The sequence below is a fragment of the Trichechus manatus genome, unplaced genomic scaffold (assembly GCF_000243295.1).
Source record: "Trichechus manatus latirostris isolate Lorelei unplaced genomic scaffold, TriManLat1.0 scaffold00002, whole genome shotgun sequence".
In the NCBI taxonomy this organism is placed as follows: Eukaryota; Metazoa; Chordata; class Mammalia; order Sirenia; family Trichechidae; genus Trichechus; species Trichechus manatus.
This window is the reverse complement of record NW_004443938.1, coordinates 30,245,090-30,271,280: the sequence shown is the minus strand read 5'-3', so window position 1 is coordinate 30,271,280 and position 26,191 is coordinate 30,245,090. Positions and strand designations below refer to the sequence as shown.

The following is a 26,191-nucleotide window of genomic DNA, read 5'->3' as shown; positions in this document are numbered from 1 at the left end:
GTAGACTTTTTGCTTTTGACTATGGTTACTTTTTCCACATATTTCTAGTAACTACTGTTGATAGCATGTGTAGCTATTCTTCATCCTATTGTCATCCTCTGCAAAGCCTTGATTCTTGTTCTAGTAGACAGTTAACTTGCCTGAACTCAAACTCTGCCCCTCTTTCTTTCAGCCTTTACAGCTGTTGCTTTCTGCAGACCCTCTGGAGTCTCCTCTGTTTATGGATAGTTCAGAGCATACATGCATATACATATGTACATATTTTAAGGCTCACTTCTCTGCAGTTCTTTCTTTTTCAGAATTATCCCCCCTCTCACTCTCCTGCTCCTTTGATATCTGTGAATTTCTTCCTCTGATTCTTCAAACTCATAAGATGGTGGCATTCTGCTTGAGTTTGAGCTACCCCATACTGCACAGAGGAGCCCTGGTGGTGCCGGTAGTTAAGTGTTCGGCTGCCAACCGAAAAAGGTTGGCAGTTCGAATCCACCAGCTGCTGTTTGGAAACCCTGTGGGGCAGTTCTACTCTGTCCTGTAGGGTCACTATGAGTTGGAATTGACTTGATGGCAACGGGTTTGGTTTGGTTTTTATACTGCACAGATTGTTGCTCAGGGGAAAAGCCACATAAAAGCAGACCTTACCTGGTGAAATTGCTGTTTGCAGGACCATCTTCACTCTGGTTTCTGTCTGCTTTTGGTCATTTTCCAGTGTCTTTAAGTAGTGTTTTTTCCCTTCCCCAGAATGTATAAATGTTAGAGTTCTCTCATAGAGAAAAACACGGTGTTAGTGTATATAAAGTGTAAGTGTATCCAGAACGTTACTTAGTAAAATACCTATCTCAGAATAGTAGATAGATTTGATCTTCCTTCCTGTCTTAGTTATGTAGTGCTGCTGTAACAGAAATACCACAATTGAATGGCTTTAACAAACAGAAATTTATTCTGTCACAGTTTAAGAGGCTTGAAGTCTAAATTCAGGGCGCCAGCTCCAGGGGAAGATTTTCTCTCTCTGTTGGTGCCGGGGGAAGGTCGTTGTCATCAGTCGTCGCCTGGTCTAAGAACTTCTCAGCACAGTGACTCCAGGTCCAAAGGGCACGCTCACCTTCTGGTTCTTCATTCTTGGTAGCATGAGGTCCCTCTCTTCTCTTCTTGCTTCTCTCTTTTATATCTCAAAAGAGATTCACTGAAGATACAGCCTGATCCTGTGGATTGAGTCCTGCCTCATTAACATAACTGCCTCTAATCATGCCTCATTAACATCATAGATGTTAGGATTTACAACACACAGGATAATAACATCTGATCACAAAATGGTGGACATCCACACAAGACTGGAAGTCATGGCCTAGCCAAGTTGACACACATTTTTTGGGGACACAATTCAATCCATAACACTATATGCTTATTTCAGATTATCTACATTGAACATGTATGTTCATAATCAAAAAAAAAGTTATTTGAAAACAGCAGAATCCTGTTTCAGCAATTGGTGGCTCTAACTTTTTAAAATTTATTTTAAATTACTAAGATTCCCAAAAGTAGCTAATTACTACTGCCAGGGTTTAATTTGCTCAAAGTACTTTTCAGATTCAGCTAATGATACAGTATATTTTAATAGTCTAGATTTCAAAACTTTTCAAAACAAAGTCCTTCTCATTATTTCTTTGTACAAGATAGCTAAATGTGAAATATCATTCCTTTGTTTTTGTTTATTAACTTAATATTTTGAACAACAAAGACACAGTTATCTAAGCTAGTGAACAATAAATATTGGCTAAAAGGCAACTGTCAGAAAATAGGGTTCTTATTGGATAGTGTAAATGTGACATGTTTTCCCAAAAAATGTCTTCAGTTTTTCATGTTTGAAGAGTGAGTTTAAAGAAGGTTATTTTTAAGAAAAATATACTATTAATAGTATACAGAGAACTTACAGAGTTGAGAAAGCATTAACCTGAAGGGAGTGATAATGTTATCCTCAGAACAATTAAAATGTTTAGGAAGAGAAAACAAAACTATTATTTTAAGAAATAGGGCCTACTTATCAACTGGCATTAAATAGAATTGCATTTAAGGTGCTATTTGTGGTGCGTGTATGTAGCAGAATAAGAATATATGATATTTTTACTTCAGAATACCTAGTTCAACATTGTGTCTGTATTGAGTAATAGATGTTGAAGAAAATGAAGATGCTGGAGCAACCTCTCTGCCCACTCCACCACCTCAGCCATCATCTTCAACTTACGACCCAAGCAACATGCCGTCAAGCAGCTATACTGGGATACAGATTCCTCCCGGTGCACATGCTCCAGCTAATACACCAGCAGAAGTGCCTCACAGCACAGGTAGGGAATGAAAACTTAAATTCTGAACTGCCCTGTCATAAATAAAAACTGTACTTTTTATCATAGTTGTGCCTTGTAATGATGGTCATGAAGCATAGTAAGATACTTAAAGTCCATTTGAACTCACATGAAACATTAAATCCTCTTCATTGAAGTTTTAGTATTAGTTATATAATAGTTTTTTGAGATAGAAAAGCATTTCTGTATATGTGGTTGCTATTGGCTTTATATTTTATTTTATTAATATGAATAGTTTCTGTGCTTTTTGTGTGTGTTGCTAGTTCCCAGGAAAAGCGCTGAGATGAGTGGGGCTTATTACAGGATTTGTCAGTCTGAGTCTCACTGTGATAGCAAGATTGGATTTTTCTTCCCTCATTCCCTTAACATTCTGCCTCTGTCCTTGAGTATTAATGATGGGAAAAGTCGGGTTTGAGGAGCAAAATCCCGGTTGTAATGGAGTCAGAGACGGTATTTTTTTTAACATTACAAATACGTGACTAAAAAAAAAAAAATAAGGGAAGAGATATCTACTATCTTTGAATAAATCAGCACTGTACATCTGTTTTCATAGAAAAAATATCTGTCAAAACTAGTCTCCAGTAGTAAGTAAATGTCAGTGGATTAATTAAATACACTTTCACAAAGTTGCAGGTACTCTTTGATTTACTTCTAAATAGAAAGGCATTTAAAAACCATAATTTAAATCTACCATTTAATTTTTTTTCCAAGAAATATTCTTAAAATTTTACTTTTATGACGGCATAAAGGTTATCTATGACGCTAATTGAGGAACCTTGGTGACGCAGTGGTTAAGCGCTTGGCTGCTAACCGATAGGTCGACGGTTCGCACCCACCAGCTGCTCTGCAGGAGAAATATGTGGCAGTCAGCTTCTGTAAAGATTTACAGACTTGGAAACCCTATGAGGCAGTTCTGCTCTTGTTCTACAGGGTTGCTATGAGTCAGAATTGACTCAAAGGCAGTGGATTTGGTTTGGGTTTATGGTACTGAACTACACAAGCATTTTGAAATATTTAAATGATAGAATGAGGGTCATTCCCTGAGGGTTATAAAACGTAACATACTATTACTTTATTGACTTTCATTTGTCAACATCATTTTACTCCAGCCATTTAGTGTCTTTTACATGAGTTGAATAACATTTAAAGTTTTATATTTTTTAACCACTTGGTAGCAATTATGATTTTTCTCTTTCATCCTATTTTAAAGCTTTTAACTTGACATTATCTGCAAATATTGCTAATATATAGTCTCTGAGATTGTTGATAAAAGTGATCATTTTAACACTGATCTCTTTTGTGTTGTCATTCTGTATATTTACCCAGACTTTGAGTGCTTTATGGTCTATGTGATGACTTTAATAGACCAATTTGAATTAGTTTTGTAAGTAAAATTTCATAGAACACTTTAAAATATTTTATTATCTTTTAGGAGTATTCAGTATTTCCATTCTGGAATAATGTAAGCTACTTACGTGTATTTGCCTTAGATACTGTTTGAATTACCCTCTAAAGTTTAAACATTAACCAAGAGTCCTAGACACGATATTCTCGTAGAGGGATGAAGTAGGAATAAAATTTGTTTTAGAGTCAAATAATATTGATATTAGTTTCTGCCCCTTGCTAAATCCTAAACTCATCTGTTAATTCAACTTCCCTCAACCTAGCTTTTTCCCTAACACAAAATTAATCATACTTACTCCTCATGGTTGTTTTAATTATTAAAGGAGGAAAAGTTTGCAAGTTGACTAGTACTATGCTGCTATGTATGGATTGAATTGCATCCCCCAGAAATGTGTGTCAACTTGGCTAGGCCATGATTTCCAGTATTTGTGGTTGTCCACCATTCTGTCATCTGATGTGATTTTCCTATGTGTTGTAAATCCTATCTCTATGATATTAGTGAGGCAGGATTAGGGACAGTTATGTTAATGAGGCAGCAGTCAGTCTACAAGATTAGATTATACCTTTAGTCAATCTCAAAATTTTGAGATATAAAAGAGAGAAGCAAGCAGAGAGACAGGGGGACCTTATACCACCAAGAAAGCAGTGCTGGCAACAGAACACATCCTTTGGGCCCAGAGTTCTTGCACTGAGAAGCTTCTAGACCAGGGAAAGATTGATGACAAGGACCTTCCCCCAGAAGTGACAGAGAGAAATCCTTCCCCTTGAACTGGCATCCTGAATTCAGACTTCTAGCCTACTAGACTGTGAGAGAATAAATTTCTGTTAAAGCCATCCATTTGTATTTCTGTTATAGCAGCACTAGATAACTGTGGATTGAATTGTGTCCCCCCAAAATGTGTGTCAACTTAGTTGGGCCATGGTTCCCAGTATTGTATGGTTCTCCTCCATTTTGTGATGGTGATTTTCCTATGTGCTGTAAATCCTAATCTGTGCCTGTGGTTGGTGAGGCAAGATTAGATTATGTTAAAGAGGATTAGGGTGGGATTGTAACATCCTTACTAAGGTCACGTTTCTGATCCAACATAAAGGGAGTTACCCTAGGGTATGGCCTGTACCACCTTTTATCTTAGAAGAGATGGAGGGAAAGGGAAGCGAGCAGTGAATAGGGGAACCTTATACCACCAGGAAGGCAATGCTGGGAGTGGAGTGTGTCCTTTGGAACTGAGGTTCCTGCACAGAGAAGCTCCTAGACCGCAGGCAGATTGGTGACAGGGACCTTCCCCTAGAGCCGAAGGGGAGAGGGGGCCTTCCACTGGAGCTGACACCCTGAATTTGGACTTCTTGCCTACTAGACTGTGGGAGAGTGAATTTCTCTTTGTCAAAGCCATCCACTTGTGTTTCTCTTATAGCAGTACTGGATGACTGAGATAATAACTAAGACATATGCCTAACACAAAATGTATCCTGTCCAGCAAATTACTTTCGTTTCCTTTTTTTTCCCCTCTTCCTTCCTGTTTCTATGCCAAAGAAAAACAGGGCATTTAATGGCAAATTAATGAAAACTTAAGATCGTTTTGTGAATCAAGGGGCAGGATGCTGACCTTCAAGAAAGGTTGCTTTAGACAGTATGTTTTAGGGCAGGGTTGTGATATAGGCCTATATACATTTATCTTATATATAGACATACCATATGTGTATATGAGAAATAGAATATACTTCTAGTAAACCCAGAAAAAACCACTGCCGTTGAGTAAACTCTGACTCATAGCAACCCTATAGAACAGAGTAGAACTGCCCCATAGGTTTTCAAGGCTGTAGTCTTGCAAACTGCCAACCTTTTGGTTAGCAGGCGAGTGCTTTAACCACTACACTGCCAGGGGTCCTATACTTCTAGTAGAAGGGCTGTATTAGGTTGAACCATATGAAATTGTTGCTTGTAAGCAAAAGTGACAAGCAGTTGGTAGTTTCATGTGTTAAACTGATACCTCCTGGTGATCAATATTAAGCAGTGGTCTTCAGGAATTTTTATGGCGTAAACAGATTATTCTGATCCAGTTAACTCTGTGGCATGAGCCTTTTTTTTTTTTTTTTTTGTTGCTCAGAAAAGGGAACTGGGCTGGATTTAAAACCTTAGAAGTTTTTAAAAATAAGATCCTATCTTGTTTTGTATACTCTTTTGGACTTAGTATTTAAATAATTACCATGGCTAATTTTCACATGTAATTCTTACAGCAGCTACATTAGATGTTGTTGTCCCTAATTTACAAGCTCTGAAGAGGTTAAGCTATCATCTCAAGAAAACAAACATATAAATATACCCAGTGAGTAACAGAACCAGAATTTGAACCCAAATCTCTTGGACTTCATGTTTTTGCCACCTTTCTTCTATGTGCCTTCCCCAAGGAACTAAAGTCCTATCAAGTCAGAACCTACTTTTCTGATGATGTATTTCTCCTTAAGATTGCTTTACTTGAAATTATTGGAATCTCCTCCTCTTAGCCCTCAGGTTGTTTTCTATTATATTTAAGACAGTTTAAAAAAATAAAAAGGTTCTTAGTTCCCTAACAAAAAATGAAATAACATTTTTAGTTTATAAATATAGCAGATGTTTCCCCTCTTACTCACTTTAAAAATGATTTACTTTCTCTCATATAAAGGTCCAGGATACAGTTTTATCAAAGGGAAATCCTTAAGATAGCTGAAAAGAATAGTGTGGACTAATATACAGTTTTTAGTTCTTCCACAGAAAAAGCAAAGGAGGTACAAAGAGGGTAGGGATGGTGATTGTTTAAACAGCAACTGTTTGCCTCTTGTGCTTTAACCACAGTGTAAATATTAGATGTAGACCATGCAGTGCATGATTTTTTCCTTCTCTTGAAGAATGCTTTTTATAGTCAAAATATTAAGGAAAGACCTCAGTTATAAATCAAAATATATTAAATAATAGAATTACTTTATTATTAATGCTAGACTTGTAAATGCAACTCCAGCTCATACCTAAATTGAAAACTTGCCTGTTTGTTGTTGTTAGTATCATAGTACCACGTTGGAGTTCTTCTGTAGTACTTTTAACGTTGTTCATACTCTGGCCTAACCATTTCTACGGATGTGATTTTCCATGAATATACTAAGGTTTCAGTTCATCCAGCCCTTCGTTTGTCTTATCTTTGCTTATACTATTCCTCAAGGATAGCATGTCTTTCTCCCATTTTCTCTGCCTCTCTACTACCATCTTTCAGAGTTCTGTTTAATTACGTCTCTTGGATAAGTATTTTCCAACCAATACCCATTTCTCCCTATTCTGAATTCCCGTACAATTTAGTCAATAGAACAATTTAGTTCTTGACTAGAAATCTTCTAATGTTTCATTCTTTAATGTATACTAATCCTATCTTATATGCTAGGGAAAAAAAATTAACCAGAAATTACTTGTAAGCACCTTTTTTGTTGATGTTAAATAATAGAAAGAAATTTCTCACAGTTTTGCTTTCCCCCAGCGGTGTCTTTTATGGTCATATTATTCCAGCATATTGTTTACGAGGGGGCAGCAACCCATTTGCAAACTGATAAATGAGACCTGACCAAACCAAGAAAGAAAGAGGAATAACTAGATATAGGCCATCTCAAAAAAATAAATAAACTAAAAACTGTTCTACTAACGTGACAAGTATGTGTTAGCTCATTTTGAGCTGGTAGACCTGGTGATAACATACTCGTGATAGCTGCCAAGAAGACAGTCCTTCTTTAGACATACTGAGCAGCAGCATCTTCTCACTTTGCTTCCTGAGGCACGTTCAACAGCCTGTGTTTTTTGTTCAAGTTTTTAGTTGAATGACTGTGACCACAAATACTTAATAAGATGCAGGCCACCTTTTTTTTTTTTTTTAAAGTATAGCCCAAATAAAATTTTACTAAATAACTAAATTTTCTCCCTATAAATTCTACATTTTTTTCTTGTTAATATTGCTTATTTAATTAACCATATGAAAATTTACAAAAAAGCATTTAAATATTAATGCAGGATGCTGACCAAAATAGTACACTTTCTCCATGAAGATAAAGGTTTGGAGGATTTTATTTAGGCAGAAGCACAGATTACTTAGCAAGGAACAGCACTGATTAAGTATGGATTGGACTGGACTCACACATGCTTGTGTGTGCATGAAGGGGTGCCCTAGAAATTAGTAATAGCTCTAAAGTTGCCTGGGGTAGGAATGAAAAACAAGCATTTCATCTGATTTTTTTTTACTTTTTAAATTTTTATTCATTAAATTTTGGATTAAAAAGTAAGATTTTCAGCTTTTAATGGGTCCAAAGACTGGAAAACGAAGCTAGTTGGTCATAAAACACAATTAAATAAGATAAAATAGGTTATATTTAAACCATTTTCTCCCTCGGGTTGAGGGTGGGGAGGTCCATCAGAATCAGGATTTCATACCTGTAGAAGTATATTTTAGAGCTTCAGTCAACCTTCTGTGAAATCATCATTTTAGAACTCATTAAATATGTACTTGTGTCTTTAAAAATGTCTCATTTTCTCTCTTTCTTCTGTTCCCTCCTTCTTAGTGTCTTTCACTCTCTAGCTTTACTACAAATTGTGCGAGTGTAATCTATTAGCTTGGAGCAGATGAACCCTGTTTTGAGAAACTATTTGACTGCATTGATTTGGAATAAGCCACTTGTTTATTTGCTTTTCTTGCGGATTGAGTCATTAAGTTTCTTTGAAGAAGACTCAAGACTTTTTTTGTTAATTTTTTAGATCATTAATAATCTTTAACTCTGTATATTCGTACCATTAATCAATTCAGCTTGCTTCTGTTGAATGCTAGTTATTCACTGAGTGTAACAGTTTTTACAAGTCCTAACAAGACGTCAAAACTAATTGCTTATTTGATATATGAAAATACTGTCTTAAAAATTTGTAATCTGGAAAATTTGAAATAAACAATTGTAATTGCATTCAGATTGATGAAATGGCACTCACTCTGTAATTTAAAATAAAAGATATTTATATCCAGCCTTGTTCTCAAAATTATTTAATTGGCTAAGAAGTTAAACCACCACCAGTCTGTCAGTTTGTTGGACTGTTGTGGCTTGCATGTTGCTGTGATGCTTAAAACTATAGCACCAGTATTTCAGATACCAGTATGGACAGGTCAGCCATCATGTACAGGTTTCAGTGGAGCTTCCAGTCTGAGATAAACTAAGAAGAAAGATCTAGCAATCTACTTCCAAAGATAAGCCAGTAAAAACCCTATGGATCACAAGAGAACATTATCCGACTTGCTTGCTTTGGGTACGTCATTAGGAAGAATCAGTCATTGGGGGAGACATCCTGTTTGGTGAAGTAGAGGGCCAGCGAGTGTGAGGGAGACGACCATCAGTAACATAGGTTGGCACAATAGCCACAACTATGGACTCAAACATGCTGACAATTGTGAGGAAGATGTAGGACCAGGCAGTGTTCCCTTCTACTGTATATAAGAACACGAGTTGGAGACCACTTGATGGCAGCTGTTTTTAAGAAGTTGAAAGGTATTAAGGGAGACTGTTCCTTCTACAGATATTTGGTAAGCTTTAATTCAGAAACAAGTTGAAGAATTAGGCGTGGCAAACGAAACTGTTGTTGTTAGGTGCCATTGAGTTGGTTCCGCCTCATAGTGACCCTACATACAACAGAATGAAACACTGCCCAGTCCTGTGCCATCCTCACAATCATTGCTGTGCTTGAGCCCATCGTTGCAGCCACTGTGTCAGTCCATCTTGTTGAGGGTCTTCCTCTCTTTCACTGACGCTCTACTTTCCCAATCATGATGTCCTTCTCCAGGGACTGGCCCCTCCTAATAACATGTCTAAAGTATGTGAGATGAAGTCTTGCCATCCTCACTTTTAAGGAGCATTCTGGTTGTACTTCTTCTGAGACAGATTTGTTTGTTCTTCTGGTGGTCCAAGGTATAGTCAGTATTCTTCACCAACACCATAATTCAAAGACATTAGTTCTTCTTCAGTCTTATCATTGTCCAGCTTACACATGCATATGAGGCAGTTGAAAATACCATGGCTTGGGTCAGGCGTACCTTAGTCCTCAAAGTGACATCTTTGCATTTGAACGCTTTAAAGAGGTCTTTTGCAGCATATTTGTCCAATACAGTAGTATGTCCTTTGATTTCTTGATTTCTGCTTCCATGGGTGTTGATTGTGGATCCAGTACAACGAAATCCTTGACAACTTCAGTCTTTTCTCCTTTATCCTGATACTGCTTATTGGTCCAGTTGTAAGGATTTTTGTTTTCTTTATGTTGAGGTGTACCCATATAGAAGGTTATATAGTCTTTGATCTTCCTCAGTAAGTGCTTCAAGTCCTCTTCACTTTCAGCAAGCAAGGTTGTGTCATCTGCATAACGCAGGCTGTTAATGAGTCTTCCTCCAATCCTGATGCCCCGTTCTTCTTCATATAGTCCAGCTTCTCAGATTATTTGCTTAGTGTACAGATTGAATAAATATGATGAAAGGATACAACCCTGACTCACACCTTTTCTCATTTTAAACCACACAGTTTACCTCTTGGTCTGTGTGCAGGTTCCTCATGAGCACAATTTAGCGTTCTGGAATTCCCATTCTTCACAATGTTATCCATAATTTGTTATAATCCACACAGTCAGATGCCTTTGCATCGTCAATAAAACACAAGTAAACATCTTACTGATATTCTCTGCTTTCAGCCAAGATCCATCTGACATCATTAATAATAGTTCTCATTCCATGTCCTCTTCTGAATCCAGCTTGAATTTCTGGCAGTTCCCTGTTAACAATCTACTGCTGCAACCACTTTTGGATGATCTTCAGCAAAATTTTACTTGCATGTGATAGTAATGATATTTTTTGATAATTTCTGCATTCTGTTGGATCACCTGTCTTGGGAATAGGAACAAATATGGAGCTCTTCCAGTCAGTTGGCAAGGTATAGTTGTCTTCCAAATTTCTTGGCATAGATGAGTGAGCACCTCCAGTGCTGCGTCTGTTCGTTGCAACATCTCGATTGGTATTCCATCAATTCCTGGAGCCTTCTTTTTTTCACCAGTGTCTTAAGTGCAACTTGGACTTCTTTCAGTACCATCAATTCTTGATCATATACTCTCTCCTGAAATGGTTGAACGTGGACCAGTTCTTTTTAGTACAGTGATTCTGTGTATTCCTTCCATCTTCTTTTGATGCTTCCTGCATCATTTAACATTTTCCCTGTAGAATCCTTCAGCGTTGCCACTCGAGGCTTGAATTTTTCTTTAATTCTTTCAGTTTGAAAAATGGCAAACATGTTCTTCCCTTTTGGTTTTCTATCTCCAGGTCTTTGCACATTTCATTTTAATACTTTGTCTTTTGAGCCACCCTTTAAAATCTTCTGTTCAGCTCTTTCACTTCATCATTTCTTCCTTTCACTTTAGCAGCTCTACATTCTAGAGCGAGTTTCAGTCTCTTCTGACATCCAATTTGGTCTTTTCTTTCTTTTTTGTCTTTTTAATGACCTTTTGCTTTCTTCAAGTGTGATGTCCTTATTGTCATCCCACAGCTCGTCTTCAGTCAGTAGTGTTCAGTGCATCAAATCTGTCCTTTAGATGGTCTCTAAATTCAGGTAGGATATTCTCAAGGTCATATCTTGTTTCTCATGGACTTGTTTTAATTTTCTTCAGCTTCATCTTGAACTTAAATATAAGAAATTGATCATTCCACAGTCAGCCCCTGGCTTTGTTCTGACTGATGATGTTGAACATCTCCATCATCTCTTTCTACAGATGTAATCAATTTGATTCCTGTGTATTCCATCTGGCAAGCCCCACATACATAATCACTGTTTATGTTGTTGAAAAATGGTATTTGCAATGAAGAAATCCTTAGTCATGCATGATCTCCATCATCATTTCTGTCACCAAGGTGATATTTTCCAACTAACAGTCCTTCTTTGTTTCCAGCTTTCTCATTCCAATCACCAGTATTTATCAATGCATCTTGACTGCATGTTTGATCAATTTCAGACTGCCAGAGTTGGTAAAAATCTTCAAATTTCTTCATCTTTGGCATTAGTGATTGGTGCATAAATTTGAATAATAGTCATATTAATACTGGTCTTCTTTGTAGACATATGAATATTATCCTATCACTGACAGTGTTGTATTTCAGGATAGATCTTGAAATGTTCTTTTTGACAATGAATGCAACACAGTTCCTCTTCAATTTGTTATTCCCAGCATAGTAGACCATATGATTTTCCAATTCAAATTGGCCAATACCAGCCCATTTCAGCTCACCAATATTATATGTGTAGCCAGTACATGTATGTAAATGCTCAAAATGAATTTTCCCTACCAATCTTCAATATCAAATAATTATGTCAAATAGAATCCATTAAGTTTTCAAGAAAATAATTAAGTGGAGTAATGACATTTCTCCATGATCCTTTAAGTGCTGTCTTAGTATATAATTAAAGGGTGTAACACTTTTCTGCTATTTGTGTTTTTCTGATTTGCAGGTGTGACAAGTAATACTATCCAACCTACACCACAGACTATTCCGGCCATTGATCCTGCACTTTTCAATATAGTTTCCCAGGGTAAGTCTCCTGTGACTGTTTTGTCAGATATATTGTATCTCTTGTTTTGGAATGTAATTTTGTAATATTACCTAAGGGATGCCATGTATTTAAATGTTTTTATTTAAATTTGAATATCTAGGTAATTTGAAAGACATTTCCTTGAATGCTTGTGTTTACTGGATTCTCATATGAACCAAGATTTTCATATTATCAAAATTGCCAAAACCCAAAGGCATTCCTATTTGTTATTTATTTATTTACACTTTCTTCATTTGTATATTGCTACATATTATGGCCCAAACATGTAACCAAAACTATCAAGGAAGCTTATGCCAGAAAATTAGTTTAGAAGTTCATGATTACTGTGTGCTATGAGTATGATCTTCCTTAGCTGCACTGTTACTAGATTAGCTAAGAGGAGAGGTACTGACCATTGTTAAAACTAGAGATCTCAGAGAATAATTACTTTGCTTGTATCATAGGTTAGGTGATTGGTTCTCTACTTTTAATATTTCCTACTTTTCTGACTTTTCTTTTCCTGAAGTCAGTTGTGTTTATCTCATTCAGAAAGGTGGTTTTCTTGATGTAAATAATGAGAATTAGCCTTTTTTCTATTTAGAGTGAAGAACTTGATTTCCTTCAGAGAAAATAGTATTATGTCTGCAAGTTTAGTTCCCAGTTGATTTTTCAATTTCCCTGTCTAAGAGGGAACTCACATTAGCTACCTGTTTCGTAGCTATGGAATGAGGAAACCTTTTTGGAAGGAAGTACCACTTTACCTTCGGAGAATAGTTCTGTCTATGCAGTTCACGCCACGGTTCTAGAGACACCCTCTATCTTTTTCGTCTAGGGGCAAACTTGATAGATGGGAAGTAGTTAAGGGGGGAGGGTGGTAGAGTAGACAAGGATATGAAACTAGTGCAGTTTTTTCTTAGACCCAGTGAAGACCCCCACCACCCACCCTCATATTTCTCCGAGGTTCATTTGGACAGATAAAGCTCCATAGCCTCTCCCTGTGTACACGTTCTGAGTTGAGATTTCTTCTATTCTGTGTTATCTAAGTGTTCTTCCACTCAATTTTCACTTTTCTAGAAATTTCATTCTCTCATCTCCTTAATTCTATTCCCTTTCCAATTTCTCCAGTCTTTCTCTTCTCCTTTTCAATTTTATGCGTTTATTTCCTTTTGTATTACCTTACTTTAGTATAGTTTCGGTAGGAAGAGTAGTTAATCATGTGTGCTTAGTTTACCATCTAGAACCAAAACCCTAGGATTCTTTATCCAACTAAACTGTCAGTCTGATGTGAAGACAAAATAATTATTTTTGATATATAAAGACTCTGAAAATTTGCATACCACATACCTTCTCTAAGAAAGTTACTTGAGGATATAGTCCATCAAGATGAGGGTGATAACCAAGAAAAAGAGAAGTATGTGATATAAGAAATGATGAAATTAACCTAGGTAGTCTAAAGAGAAAAAATTCCATTGATGTCTTTCATGTAGACTTAGAAAGCAGTTGCTCTGAAATTACAACAGGAAATTTGAGCACTTCCCTGCTTTAAGAAAAATGAAATGAATTCCACGCAATGTATAAATAAGCTGTAGAGTATTAAAAGATGGTTAAGAAATCATCGAAGTCTTCTCTCAACAAGAAGAGGGATTAAAAAATCCAAGAAAAATTAAAAATTGTACAAGAAATTTCAAGTAAGAAACAAACTAAAATATACCATGATTTTGAACAATAATGGAATTTTTAAAAACTTTTACAGATTTGTATTAACTGTGCATAAGTTTATTATGTAAAGAACACTGCACTAGATGCTGCAGGCCAAATATTTGTTGACACACGAAAAAATAATCCGCCTAATAGAAAAGATGAGAGGATGGAATATATGGGTGCATGCCAGAGAACCAAAAAGCAAAGCAAAACCTTACAAAACAGAATCTCTATACTATCTAAATAATCGATTTCAACTGTAAAATATACCAGATTCTTAAAGAAGTTGAAAGAGTATTTTTGTGGGTAGCCAAATGAAATTTTGTGGCCATTTTATAAGTGATCTTATTTGCTATTCTTTATGAAAGGGCAGAGAATATAAAGTTCTAAGTTTATTGTACTTTTTATATTATTATTTTGCACTAGAGCAAATTAGTTTCCATTCAATAGTTTGTACATACAGTGTTCCGTGACATTGGTTTCATTCCTCATAATGTGTCAGCACTCTTCCCATTTCTGCCCAAAGTTCCCCTCAATAATAAAATTTTGGATTATAAGGAAAGGGATTTCATTTGATTTGGACACAAGAACATTCTCCTTCAAATGTCATAAGACTTACCACAGAGCACAGGTAACTTCATTCAAGAGACAGAATATAAATATCATCAACACTGGCAGGTGAAAGTAGAGATAATATCCTTAAAGTTGAAAGGTAGAGTGGATGAAAGAAAGGTGTCAGGAGAAGTGTCCAGAAGTGGAATGTCAAGAGATTTTTTTCTAAAGTTGATGAAAAAAGAAACAGAAGTTAAAGTACATTATTTAACCTGTACAATAATACTAAGCTGCTAAAGAATTTTTTAAAAACTAACAAATATTGCAGATAGAGCAAGAAAGGAGAGACGAGTGTAGTGTAAGTTAGCTAAATCTTTATCTTATGATAGTATGATGTCAGTAGGTAATGTCTAAAAATTAATAAACCGGGAACCAGTGGTATATGGTTATCAGTTGGGCTTGGAGAAGTAACCTAGAGGAGAACAAAAAGTAAAAACAGTTTAAAGTGGGGTGGGGAGAGAAAGGGTAGATGACTTTACTTATGATGTAAACTCTGAAATACTACCTAATTTTCAAATAATTTGGGAGCTCTGGTGGCACAGTGGTTAAAGCGCTTAGCGGCTAACCGAAAGGTTGGCAGTTCGAACCCACCAGCCACTCCATGGGAGAAAGATGTGTCAGTCTGCTTCTGTAAAGATTACAGCCTTAGAAACTGTATATGGCAGTTCTACTCCGTCCTACAGGGTCACTGTGAGTTGGAATCTACTAGACAGCAGTGGAATGGGTGCAGATATCACTCTGAAAGGAATAGAACTGCCCAACATGATTCCTGCCGTGTTAATCAAGTGATGTCATTTTGAAGATAACATGAATTGTTTAAGTATATTCCTTTAATTTTGTATTCAGTTGGCTTACTGTTCTGACAGTAGAAAGATTTATCTATAGTTGGTTCAGAATCTAAAATAGTTTGGAGGGGAGGAGTTTGAACGTATGTGCTGTCTGAAGTGGGGCACAGTGCACTCCTTGCTGATAAGGGGATGGTGTCCCCAAGCACTTGGGACTGTGTTGGTTGTTCTATGTTTAAATGTAGTATATTGTTTACTTTTATTTATATGCGTGAGTGACATTGAAATTTATTCTACTTTTCCCAGTTTTATCTAAAGCAGAACTAGCTATGAAGCCTAAAATCAAGAGCTAGAATGACATTTGGGTCCTAATTGTCTAGTGTAGGACTATTTGTGTGTTTCATGGGGGAAGGCTGTGCTAAGGTAAGAAGAGTAGATAAAAAAGCTATAATAAACTGTGGCAAGTTACCAAAGAATATAGTGGAAAATGATGGAGCCCTGGTGGCATAGTGGTTAAAAGTGCTTGGTTGCCACCCAAAACATCTGTAGTTTGAAGTCACCAGCCATTCTAAGAGAGAAGGATGTGGCAGTCTGCTTCCATAAAGATTTACAGCCTTGGAAACCCTATGGGGCAGTTCTACTCTGTCCTGTAGGGTCACTACAAGTTAGAATCAACGGCAGTGAGTTTGCTTTTTTTTGTAGTGGAAAATATTTATCTGTTAGTAGACAGATACCTGCCCAACTAATACTATATTTGTCTGTTAAACTTGGTTTCCAAATTCCCATCTATATTCCCACCCACTTGTAAAAGCTGTCTAAAATTCAATATGAAAATATCTAAGAGAGAATAGATGAATAGATCAAAGAAACAGAATAAGAAATCCAAATATTGGTCAAACAATATGTGTACTGTTTAATGAGAAACTATTTGTTCTATAAACCTTCATCTAGAGTACAATAAAAATATATATTAAAAAAAAAAAGAAAGAAATCCAGATATTGGGCCACACAGTGTGGCAATTAAGGAGAAAGGTGCCATTTGTATCAGTGTGGCAAGAGTATATATTAAAAAGTGATGTTAGAACAATTGGCTGTTAAGAAAAAGATTACATCAGATGCTTATCGCATAATTCTTGGGTTTCATTTGGTTGTGTCTTAACAAATTTAACGAATGAAAAGTAGTAAATTCCATATAGCGAAAGAACCCCCTCACTCCACCCCGTTACATTGTTAAAATGCAGCTGTTAGACTGGAGGAAAATATTGTTAATTTAAAAATAAAGAATTAATGTCCAGAGCATATAGAGAGCGAGAGCTCCTAAAATGAACAAGGAAAATTCAACTCAGTAGGAAAAGATTGGCAGAGAATGTAAACAGATAATGCAAATGTCCAGTGGTCATATGAAAAGATGTCCAACCTCATTAATAATGAGGGAAATTGAGAATTAAAGTGAGTTTAGTTTTATGAAAGTAGATGCAAAAATATCAAAAACACATAATCTACAGTGTTAATGAAGATAGAGGGAAATACATACTTTCTGTGATGTTGGTGGGAATATAAATTGGTAAAACTTTTCTCATTAGCATTGTCACTCTGAAAATTGCAAATGCACATACCTTTTGGCCCTGCTATTTATTCCACTTCTAGGAATCTATCCTAAAGGAATACTTAGACATGACACAAAATATATATTTTATTTCAGTATTGTTCATAGTAATGATAAAAAAGAATCTCAATGTTCCTTCAATGGGAAAGTGGATTAATTATGGTACATCCATACTATGAATACCATATACACATTAAAAAGAATATTGTAGCTCTCACGTTAAAAAGATCTCTTAGACATATTAAGTAAAAAAGCAAGTTGTAGAACATTATGTATAGTATGATTCTGTTTAGGAAATAGAAGGAAAGCTTTCAAACAAAACTGTATGTACATTTGTGTGTAAATGCATAGGGAAAGTCTGGAGAATGCACAAACTACAAAACCACAGCCACTACCATCACCACCCCCTCTAATACTCTGTACTCCATTCCTGCCACATTTTTCCCCTTAGTACTTCATACTTACACCTTTTAGTACACTCTGAGCTCCATGAGGACAAGGATTTTTGTCTGTTTTGTTCACTTTTATATCCCTGCCACCTGGAACAGTGCCTAGTATGTAGTAGGCATCCATTAAATGTTTTTGCAATGAATGTGTAGCTGACTCTGGGGAGGAGAGGTAGAGTGACAGGGGTGTTTTAAGCACAGTATTGCTTTTATACCTTGTATATCTCTGGGTGTGAATAATAATAACCTCATAAAGTTTTTTGAGAATTAAATGGAATAATATCTGAAAAGTATTTAGCATAGTGCCTAACATAGTAAAACTCCAGCTGTAATCATTACTACTATGGTTGCCATTATTAAGTGACATATTTCGGCAGCGTCTGAATGTAAGGGGTCAGTACAGTGTTTTATATTTACCTCCAAAATTTATTGTAGATCATATAGTTCCCTTACAATTCTGCCTATGTCCTGTGCTTCCATTCAGATCAGAAGATATAGAGTACACTAGGATGAGATTATCCAAGGTCTTTGGCATATGAATTTCCAAACTACCTAGTTAAATAGAAAAGAGTCTTTAAAGACCATGACATTAGATAAATCAACCATGGAAAAGGAAGCATGCAAGGATTCCTGTTTACACTGAATAATGTTATCTTTGACCCAGGGCTGACCCAGGTTCTCTTTGCTCCGGTTTATCCTGCTGCTGCAGTATAGACCTTGACTAATGGCTATAGCTCGTTTCTTCCCTGTTCTTCTCCTGCCCTCTAAAGGGAAGAAGAAGCTCTTTGATAAAGACAGTCTTGTCCGTAACCCATTCTGGAACTTATAAGCGCAGGTTTCAGAAGAGGTGTATTAGACAGCCTTTCTAATCCTTTAAACAACTTTTAGGTCCACCTTATGCTTTCTTTGGTTCTGATTATGGCTTCTAGTAAATTTTCATGTTAGGGGAAAATGTTTTTATTTTGATACATTAAGCCTGAATTTACTACTATAAAATCAGATGAACTGAAATTGAACAATTCTTCTCTTGGAGAAATATGTTTTTTCTACTTTGTCTTTTCCACTTTCTCTATTGAATTTTAAAATGCCAGTTTAAAAGGATCATAATGAAGAGACAAACTTACTCAATTTAGAATTTTAATTCACATGTTTTATTATTGTGACTTGTCCACTGTATTTTTTTAAGTGGAGGAAAGTCTGATATGTTACAAACAGCAAAAGTATAACTACATGACAGTTTTTAAAATTTTTATCTGTTTAATTTTAGAAAATAATTCTAACATCTCTATAAGCCTATAATTTACATGTATTATCAAAATTTATCACTTTTTTATTATCTGATTATCTAATATATATGAGTTATTAATTTGTTATAGATGTCTCTAAGCTAAATATGTTATATGTATATGTAATTATATTTTTCTGTTAAAATATTTTCTTTTATTTACATATTTTATAAATATTGAAATAATTTTATGTTGAAATGCAATATTTGTGTTTTAAAATAGTTTTATCTTTGGTGGATAAGTTTAGTTTACAAAAACTAAAATACTAACAACTTACCACAGTACACATTTTATCTTATTAACAAATAAGTGTTATGTCAGCAAAACAGATTAATCTTGATCATTAGGGCTTTCTTCCAGCAAGTCTGGTAAATTCTGGACTCATGCTTTGTATGAGATTGGAGGATAGACTATTAAAGCACAAAAGGAGCAATATTAAGCTACTCTTGATTTTTAAAAGTGTCTCACCCACCTAGGTAGTGCTGTATATCTATGTGACTACAACTTCTTTAAATATTTTAAATAACCTTTAAAATATTCTGGCAGGTATTTTCAAGAAAAAAATTCATCCCTGAGTTGTCCACAAAGCTGGAAGGTGATTGTTTTTTATGTCCAATGGCGAACAAGTGCCAAGTCAACAAAATAAAGTGGAATAGTAAAGAAACTTTTTTTAACATAATTACTCTTAACTAGTTTATTGATTTTCATTGCTTGCTTTTTAGCAAGACAAAAATTCAAGGAAATTAAAATACTTTCTGTTAAAATTGGATTGTGTAATGTCACGTCTTAACAGTTTTTTTTGTTGTTAGGTGCCGTCCATACAGCTCCGACCATAGCGACCCTATGTACAACATAATGAAACACTGCCCAGTCCTACACCATCCCTACAATCATTGCTACACTCAAGCTCATTGTTGCACCCACTGTGTCACTCCATCTCATTGAGGGTCTTCTTTTCCACTGACCCTCTACTTTACCAAGCATGGTGACCTTCTCCAGGGACTGGTCCCTCCTAACAACATGTCCAGAGAATGTGAGATGAAGTCTTGCCATCTTTGCTTCTAAGGAGCATTCTGGCTGTACTTCTTCCAAGAGAGATTTGTTAGTTCTTCTGTGAGTCTGTATATATTCAGTATTCTTTGCCAACGCCATAATTCAAAGGCATCAATTCTTCAGTCTTCCTTATTCTTGTCTGGCTTTCACATGCTATGAGGCGATTGAAAATACCACGGCTTGGGTCACGTGCACCTTAGTCCTCAAAGTGACATTTTTGCTTTTTAACACTTTAAAGAGGTCTTTTGCAGCAGATTTACTCAGTGCAGCACGTCATTGCTGCTTCTGTGGACATTGATTTTGGATCCAAGTAAAATTATATCCTTGACAACGTCAGTATTTTCTCCATTTATCATGATGTTGCTTATTGGTCCATTTGTGGGCATTTTTGTTTTCTTTATGATGAGGTGTAATTCATACTGAAGGCTGTGGTCTTTGATCTTCATCAGTAAATGCTTCAAGTCCTCTTCACTTTCAGCAAGCAAGGTTGTGTCATCTACATAATGCAGGTTGTAAAATGAGTCTTCCTCCAACAGTGATGCCCCGTTCTTCTTCATATAGTCCAACTTCTTGGATTATTTGCACAGTATATGGATTGAATAAGTAAGGTGAAAGAATACAACCTTGATGCACACCTTTCCTGACTTTAAACCACAGAATTCCCTTGTTCTATTCGAACGACTGCCTCTTCTTCATCTGTATACAGGTTCCTCATGAGCACAATTAAGTGTTCTGGAGTTCCCATTCTCGACAGTGTTACGTATAATTTGTTATGATCCACACAGTCGAATGCTTTGCGTAGTAAATAAAACACAAGTAAACCTCTTTCTGGTATTCTCTGCTTTTAGCCAAGATCCATCTGACATCAGCAGTGATGTCCCTCATTCCACATCCTTTTCTGAATCCAGCTTAAAGTTCTGGCAGTTTCCTGTCAATGTATTGCTGCAACTGCTTTTGAATGATCTTCAGCAAAATTTTACTTGTGTGTGATATTAATGATACTGTTTGATAATTTTTTTTGGATCACCTTTCTTTGGAATGGGTACAAATATGGATCTCTTTCAGTCAGTTGGCCAGGTTGCTGTCTTCCAAATTTCTTGGCATAGACGAGTGAACACTTCCAGTACTGCATCCATTTGTTGAAACATCTCAATTGGTATTCCGTCAATTCCTGGAGGCTTGTTTTTCACCAGTGGCTTCAGTGCAGCTTGGACCTCTTCCTTCAGTACCATCAGTTCTTGCTCATATGCTACCTCCTTAAATGGTTGAACGTGGACCAACTCTTTTTGGTACAGTGACTCTGTGTATTTCTTCCATCTTCTTTTGATACTTCCTGTGTTGTTTAGTAATTTTCCCATAGAATTCTTCCGTATTGCAACTCGAGGCTTGAATTTTTCCTTCATTTCTTCCATTTTGGTTTTATTATAATACTTTGACTTCTCGAGACATCCTTTGAAATCTTCTGTTCAGCTCTTTTACTTCATCATTTCTTCCGTTCACTTTAGCTGCTTCACATTCAAGAGCAAGTTTCAGAGTCTCTTCTAACATCCATTTTGTTTTTTTCTTTCTTTCCTGTCTTCTTAATGACTTCTTGCTTCATGTATGATGTCCTTGATATCATTCCACAACTCTTCTGGTCTTCAGTCATTAGTGTTCAATGCGTCAAATCAATTCTTGAGATGTCTCTAAATTCAGATGGGTTGTATTCAAGGTCATACTTTGGCTCTCATGTACCTGTTCTAATTTTCTTCAGCTTAAATTGAACTTTCATATGAGCAGTTGATGGTCACGCAGTCAACTCCTGGCGTTGTTCTGACTGATGATATTGAGCTTTTCCATTGTCTCTTCCATGAATACAGTTGATTTAATTCCTGCGTATTCCAAATGGCAAGGTCCACGTATATAGTCACCATTTATGTTGTTGAAAAAAGGTATTTGCAGTGAATTTGTTGTTGGTCTTACCAAATTCTATCATGTGATCTCCAGTGTCATTTCTATCACCAGGGCCATATTTTCCAACTACCAGTCCTTCTTCGTTTCCAACTTTCTCATTCCAATCACCAGTGATTATCAATGCATCGTGATTGCATGTTTGATCAATTTCAGACTGCAGAAGTTGGTAAAAATCTTCAGTTTCCTTATCTTTGGCATTAGTGGTTGGTGCGTAAATTTGAATAATGGACATATTAACTGATCTTCCTTGTAGGTGTGTGAATATTATCCTATCACTGACAGTGTTGTACTTCAGGATAGATCTTGAAATGTTCTTTTTGACAATGAATGCAGTGCCATTTCTCTTCAATTTTTCATTCCCGGCTTAGTAGACCATATGATTGTCTGATTTAAAATGGCCAGTACCAGTCCATTTCAGCTCAGTAATGCCTAGGATATCGATATTTATGAGTTCGTTTCATTTTTGTTGACTTCCAGTTTTGCTAGATTCATACTTCGTACATTACATGTTCCAATTATTAATGTTTGCAACTGTGTCTTCTCATTTTGAGTCATGCCACATCAGCAGATGAAGGTCTTGAAAGCTTGACTGCATCTATGTCATTAAGGTCAGCTCTACTTTGAGGAGGCAGTTCTTCCCCAGCTGTGTTTGGAGTGCCTTCCAACCTGAGGGGCTCATCCACCAGCACTAGTCATAAGGTTTTCACTGCCTAATTTTTCAGAAGTAGACCACCAGGTATTTCTTCTTAGTCTGTCTTAGTCTAGAAGCTCAGCTGAAACCTGTCCACCAAGGGTGACCCTGCTAGTATTTGAAATATCCATGGCATAGCTTCCAACATCACAGCAACACGCAAGCCACCACAGTATGACAAACTGACAGGCTAATTACTTCCAACTAGTTTATCGATTTGCATTGCTTGCTCTTTAACAAAACAACAATTCAAGGAAATTAAAATACTTTGTGTTAAAATTGGACTGTATAATTTAACCTCTGATTCATAACACTAAGGATACAAATATTAATGTTTAATAATAATTCAACAAACACTTGAAGTCTTATTTTTAACACACTGTACTTATTACTGTATGTAGATATATGAATGTATTTAAATCTGAAATATAATTAATATTTAATTATAAAGGAACTTCATTTAGTTTAAGATGTAGGGAATAATTTAAGATACAGGCAGCTTTTTCATACTCATTCAGTAAAGTTATTGAGCTCCCACTGCATGCCTGTCCCTGGACTAGATACTTTAGGGTACATTGTTTCTATAGTCTTTTTAAAATTTTGTAAATATTCCCTTGTATCATAATTTATTATCATAATATCTGATGTTGCTACCCACTTTGAAGTCCTTACCTAAGTGATATCATAGTTTGCATTTCATGCTTTGTATCTATGATGTACATAAAAGCAACTAAACAGACTCATTCTGTTTGTAAGTGTAGGCCTCTAGAATCAAAATATATTGTCTGCTCTTTATATTCTATGCCCCAGCTTTCTAATCAGTTCTGATAATCCTCATAGAAATTTCCAAAGAAAAGTGTTTATTTAAAAAAAAAAAAGTCAGTTTCTACTTTCATCTTTAGAAATATATATTCAACTATATTCAAATCTTAGATTAGAGTAGTTTTTTGACCTAGATTATTAGTTGAACTCTGCACATGATAACCATATGTGTAATTAGAAAACTTGGTGAGGATAAATTTTGGAAAAATAATCTGCAAAAGTTGTTTTACATGTTTATATGAAATTGAAATTTTAGCACTAAGCCTTAGGGTTTTTTTAATCTGAATGAAACAAAAATGTAGAATGTTTTCATGTTTAAAAAAAAAAAAGTAAAATGGTTTATGTAATTTTTTTACATAAAGTTTTTTTTTTAATTGAGTTATATTTATTGTCTAGTTCAAATGAGGGTTGAATGGTTTAGTCTGTGTGTTTTATTCCATGAAGAGAAGTGTGCAGTCATCCTAACATAAACACCAAAGCTACTCTCCTTGTTACACAGAGAGTAGAATTTTTTGGCAATTAATTTGCTAAAATGTAAAAGCTTTTAGCTTATTGCCTGGTTTATTGCTTCTGAAAAGGAAAATCTTGTACAAGTTATCATGTATTGACATGTCTGGTTTATATTAGTGATAACAAAAAACTGAAAAGCATGAAGAAAATTATTTGAATACCACTGGGAGTGAAAAAAACCATCTTAATGTTTTAACATAACCTAAAATATTTTCTTAAATCTTGAATGTAAACATTTGCCTGACCTCACAGAAAACTCTGTGTTCTTATTAATATCTTAATTATCCTTTTCTTCTAGGGGACATTCGTCTAACACCAGAGGACTTTGCTAGAGCTCAGAAATACTGCAAATATGCTGGCAGTGCTTTGCAGTATGAAGATGTAAGCACTGCTGTGCAGAATCTACAGAAGGCTCTCAAGTTACTGACTACAGGCAGAGAATGAAGCCGTTGTACAACAGATTCGTGTATTTGGGGCTTGAACTAACAGTCCTTTGCTCTATGTTCAGCCTATCAGGAGCACAATTTTAAGGAAGAATTCAGTTCCATTGAATATGACAATGAAATCTGTGTCTCTGTGTCAGATTCCTGTTGCAGTATTAATAAGCAGCCTCAGCCAGTTTTCATTGTCCATTTAGTGGATCCAGTAATCTGTGGGTATATAGGGCTGATGTTAGCAAGATCCTAAAAATACCTATTGAACCCTACTTCAGAAAATGGAAACACATGTCTGTAAAATGTATACTGGGAATGAGTTTTGTACCTTAATTTACATATGGTAAGGGAGTTTGCTTGTTTTTTGGTAATCTATAATGTTTGAATAAACAGTCCATTCTTGCTTTGCTATAAAATTCTAAATTTAACTTTTAATAAATATTGCCAGAAAATTGTAGATTAGAGTTTTTGTTTTTCTCAGAACATCTGAAACAATATGAATGTCCTAAGCAGTTAAGTGAATCTGAAAGAAATTATGTTCAGAACTCTATGCTCATGTTAAATTGTAACTTCATTGAAAGTTCAAGATATCATGGAAGGAAATATAACGAATTAAAGAGGTTGAATCACCATCTTAGGCTTAAGAATAATGCTGGTTTCCCAACTGCTTTGCCTTATACATCGAAGCTTAAGATGAATTGGCGGTTTGACTGCATGTTTTAGAGAATGAAAAAAAAGACATTTGTAGTAATGCCTGGAAAATTGGTGCTTTAAGTTAAGGTTCTCCTCTGCTGCTAATGGATTCTGTAGAGTGTATAGTTATGAATGATGCAGAAGATTATAAGAATTTAGATTCTCAGTTGTTAACTTTTTAAGTTTTGTGGGGGATTATGAACTTACTGTGTCATCTGCATTTGTGCTGTGTAAAAAATAAATACAAGAATTCGTTTAACTAGTTCAACTTATTACAGAGTGTCTTAGTCATCTAGTGCTGCTATAACAGAATTACCGTAAGTGGATCACTTTAACAAAGAGAAATTTACTCTCTCACAGTCTAGGAGGCTAAAAGTCCAAATTCAGGGCATCAGCTCCAGGGGAAGGCTTTCTTTGTCGGCTCTGGAGAAAAGTCCTTGTCATCAATCTTCCCCTGGACTAGGAGCTTCTCCATGCAGGAACTCTGGGTCCAAAGGACACGCTCTGCTCCTGGTGCTGCTTTCTTGGTTGTGTGAGGTCCCCCTGTCTCTCTGCTCGCTTCTCTTATATCTCAAAAGAGATTGACTTAAGACACTATCTTGTAGATCTCATCAATATAACTGCCACTAATCTATCGCATTATGTCATAGTGATAGGATTTACAACACATAGGGAAATCACATCAGATGACAAAATGGTAGACAGTCATACAATACTGGGAATCATGACCTAGCCAAGTTGACAGATATTTTGGGGGGACACAGTTCAGTCCATGACACAGAGCCAGATGTCTGTTTTGACTCATATACTTGAATTGTCTTTTTTTTTTTTTTTTAAGTTACAGGAATATAGATGTTTCTATAATAAGAGATAAACAACTAAAAAATAATCTTGGTAGATTTACCCGAAGTTGATCTGGTCCATTTCATTCATTCCACTAGTATTGTAGAATCCCTTTAACACAGAGGGCAACGAATTATGGTCATGGGCTAGGCACCTGTTAGTGTAAATAAAGTTTTATAGAACCACAACCACACCCATTGATTTATGTTTGTCTGTGGCCACTTTCAACAACAGAGTCATATGGTCCCCAATCTAAAATATTTACTGTCTGGCCCTTAAAAAAATGTTTGTTAACTCCTAACAAGTTTAAAAGAAAATGAATCATTAACTCAATCATTTGTGTTTGTGTTTTCAATTTTTCTTTGCGTAAATGTAATGCTATTTTACA

At 35.8% G+C, this 26,191-nt stretch overlaps 1 protein-coding gene across 4 annotated transcripts in view; it reads left to right on the top strand.

The window, feature by feature from the left end:
* The window catches only part of VTA1 (vesicle trafficking 1), an 81,503-nt gene extending 56,180 nt beyond the window's left edge, over window positions 1-25,323 (top strand). For 3 of the 4 annotated variants that reach the window (XM_023729630.1, XM_023729632.1, XM_023729634.1), the window contains exons 6-8: window positions 2,160-2,339; window positions 12,288-12,368; window positions 24,132-25,323. In XM_023729630.1, the coding sequence (XP_023585398.1) occupies window positions 2,160-2,339; window positions 12,288-12,368; window positions 24,132-24,277 (407 nt within the window). In that variant the 3' untranslated portion in view covers window positions 24,278-25,323. The remainder of the gene's footprint in view (window positions 1-2,159; window positions 2,340-12,287; window positions 12,369-24,131) is intronic. The other variant, XM_004368868.2, reaches the window with a different exon arrangement.
* Window positions 25,324-26,191: the final 868 nt, after the last annotated feature.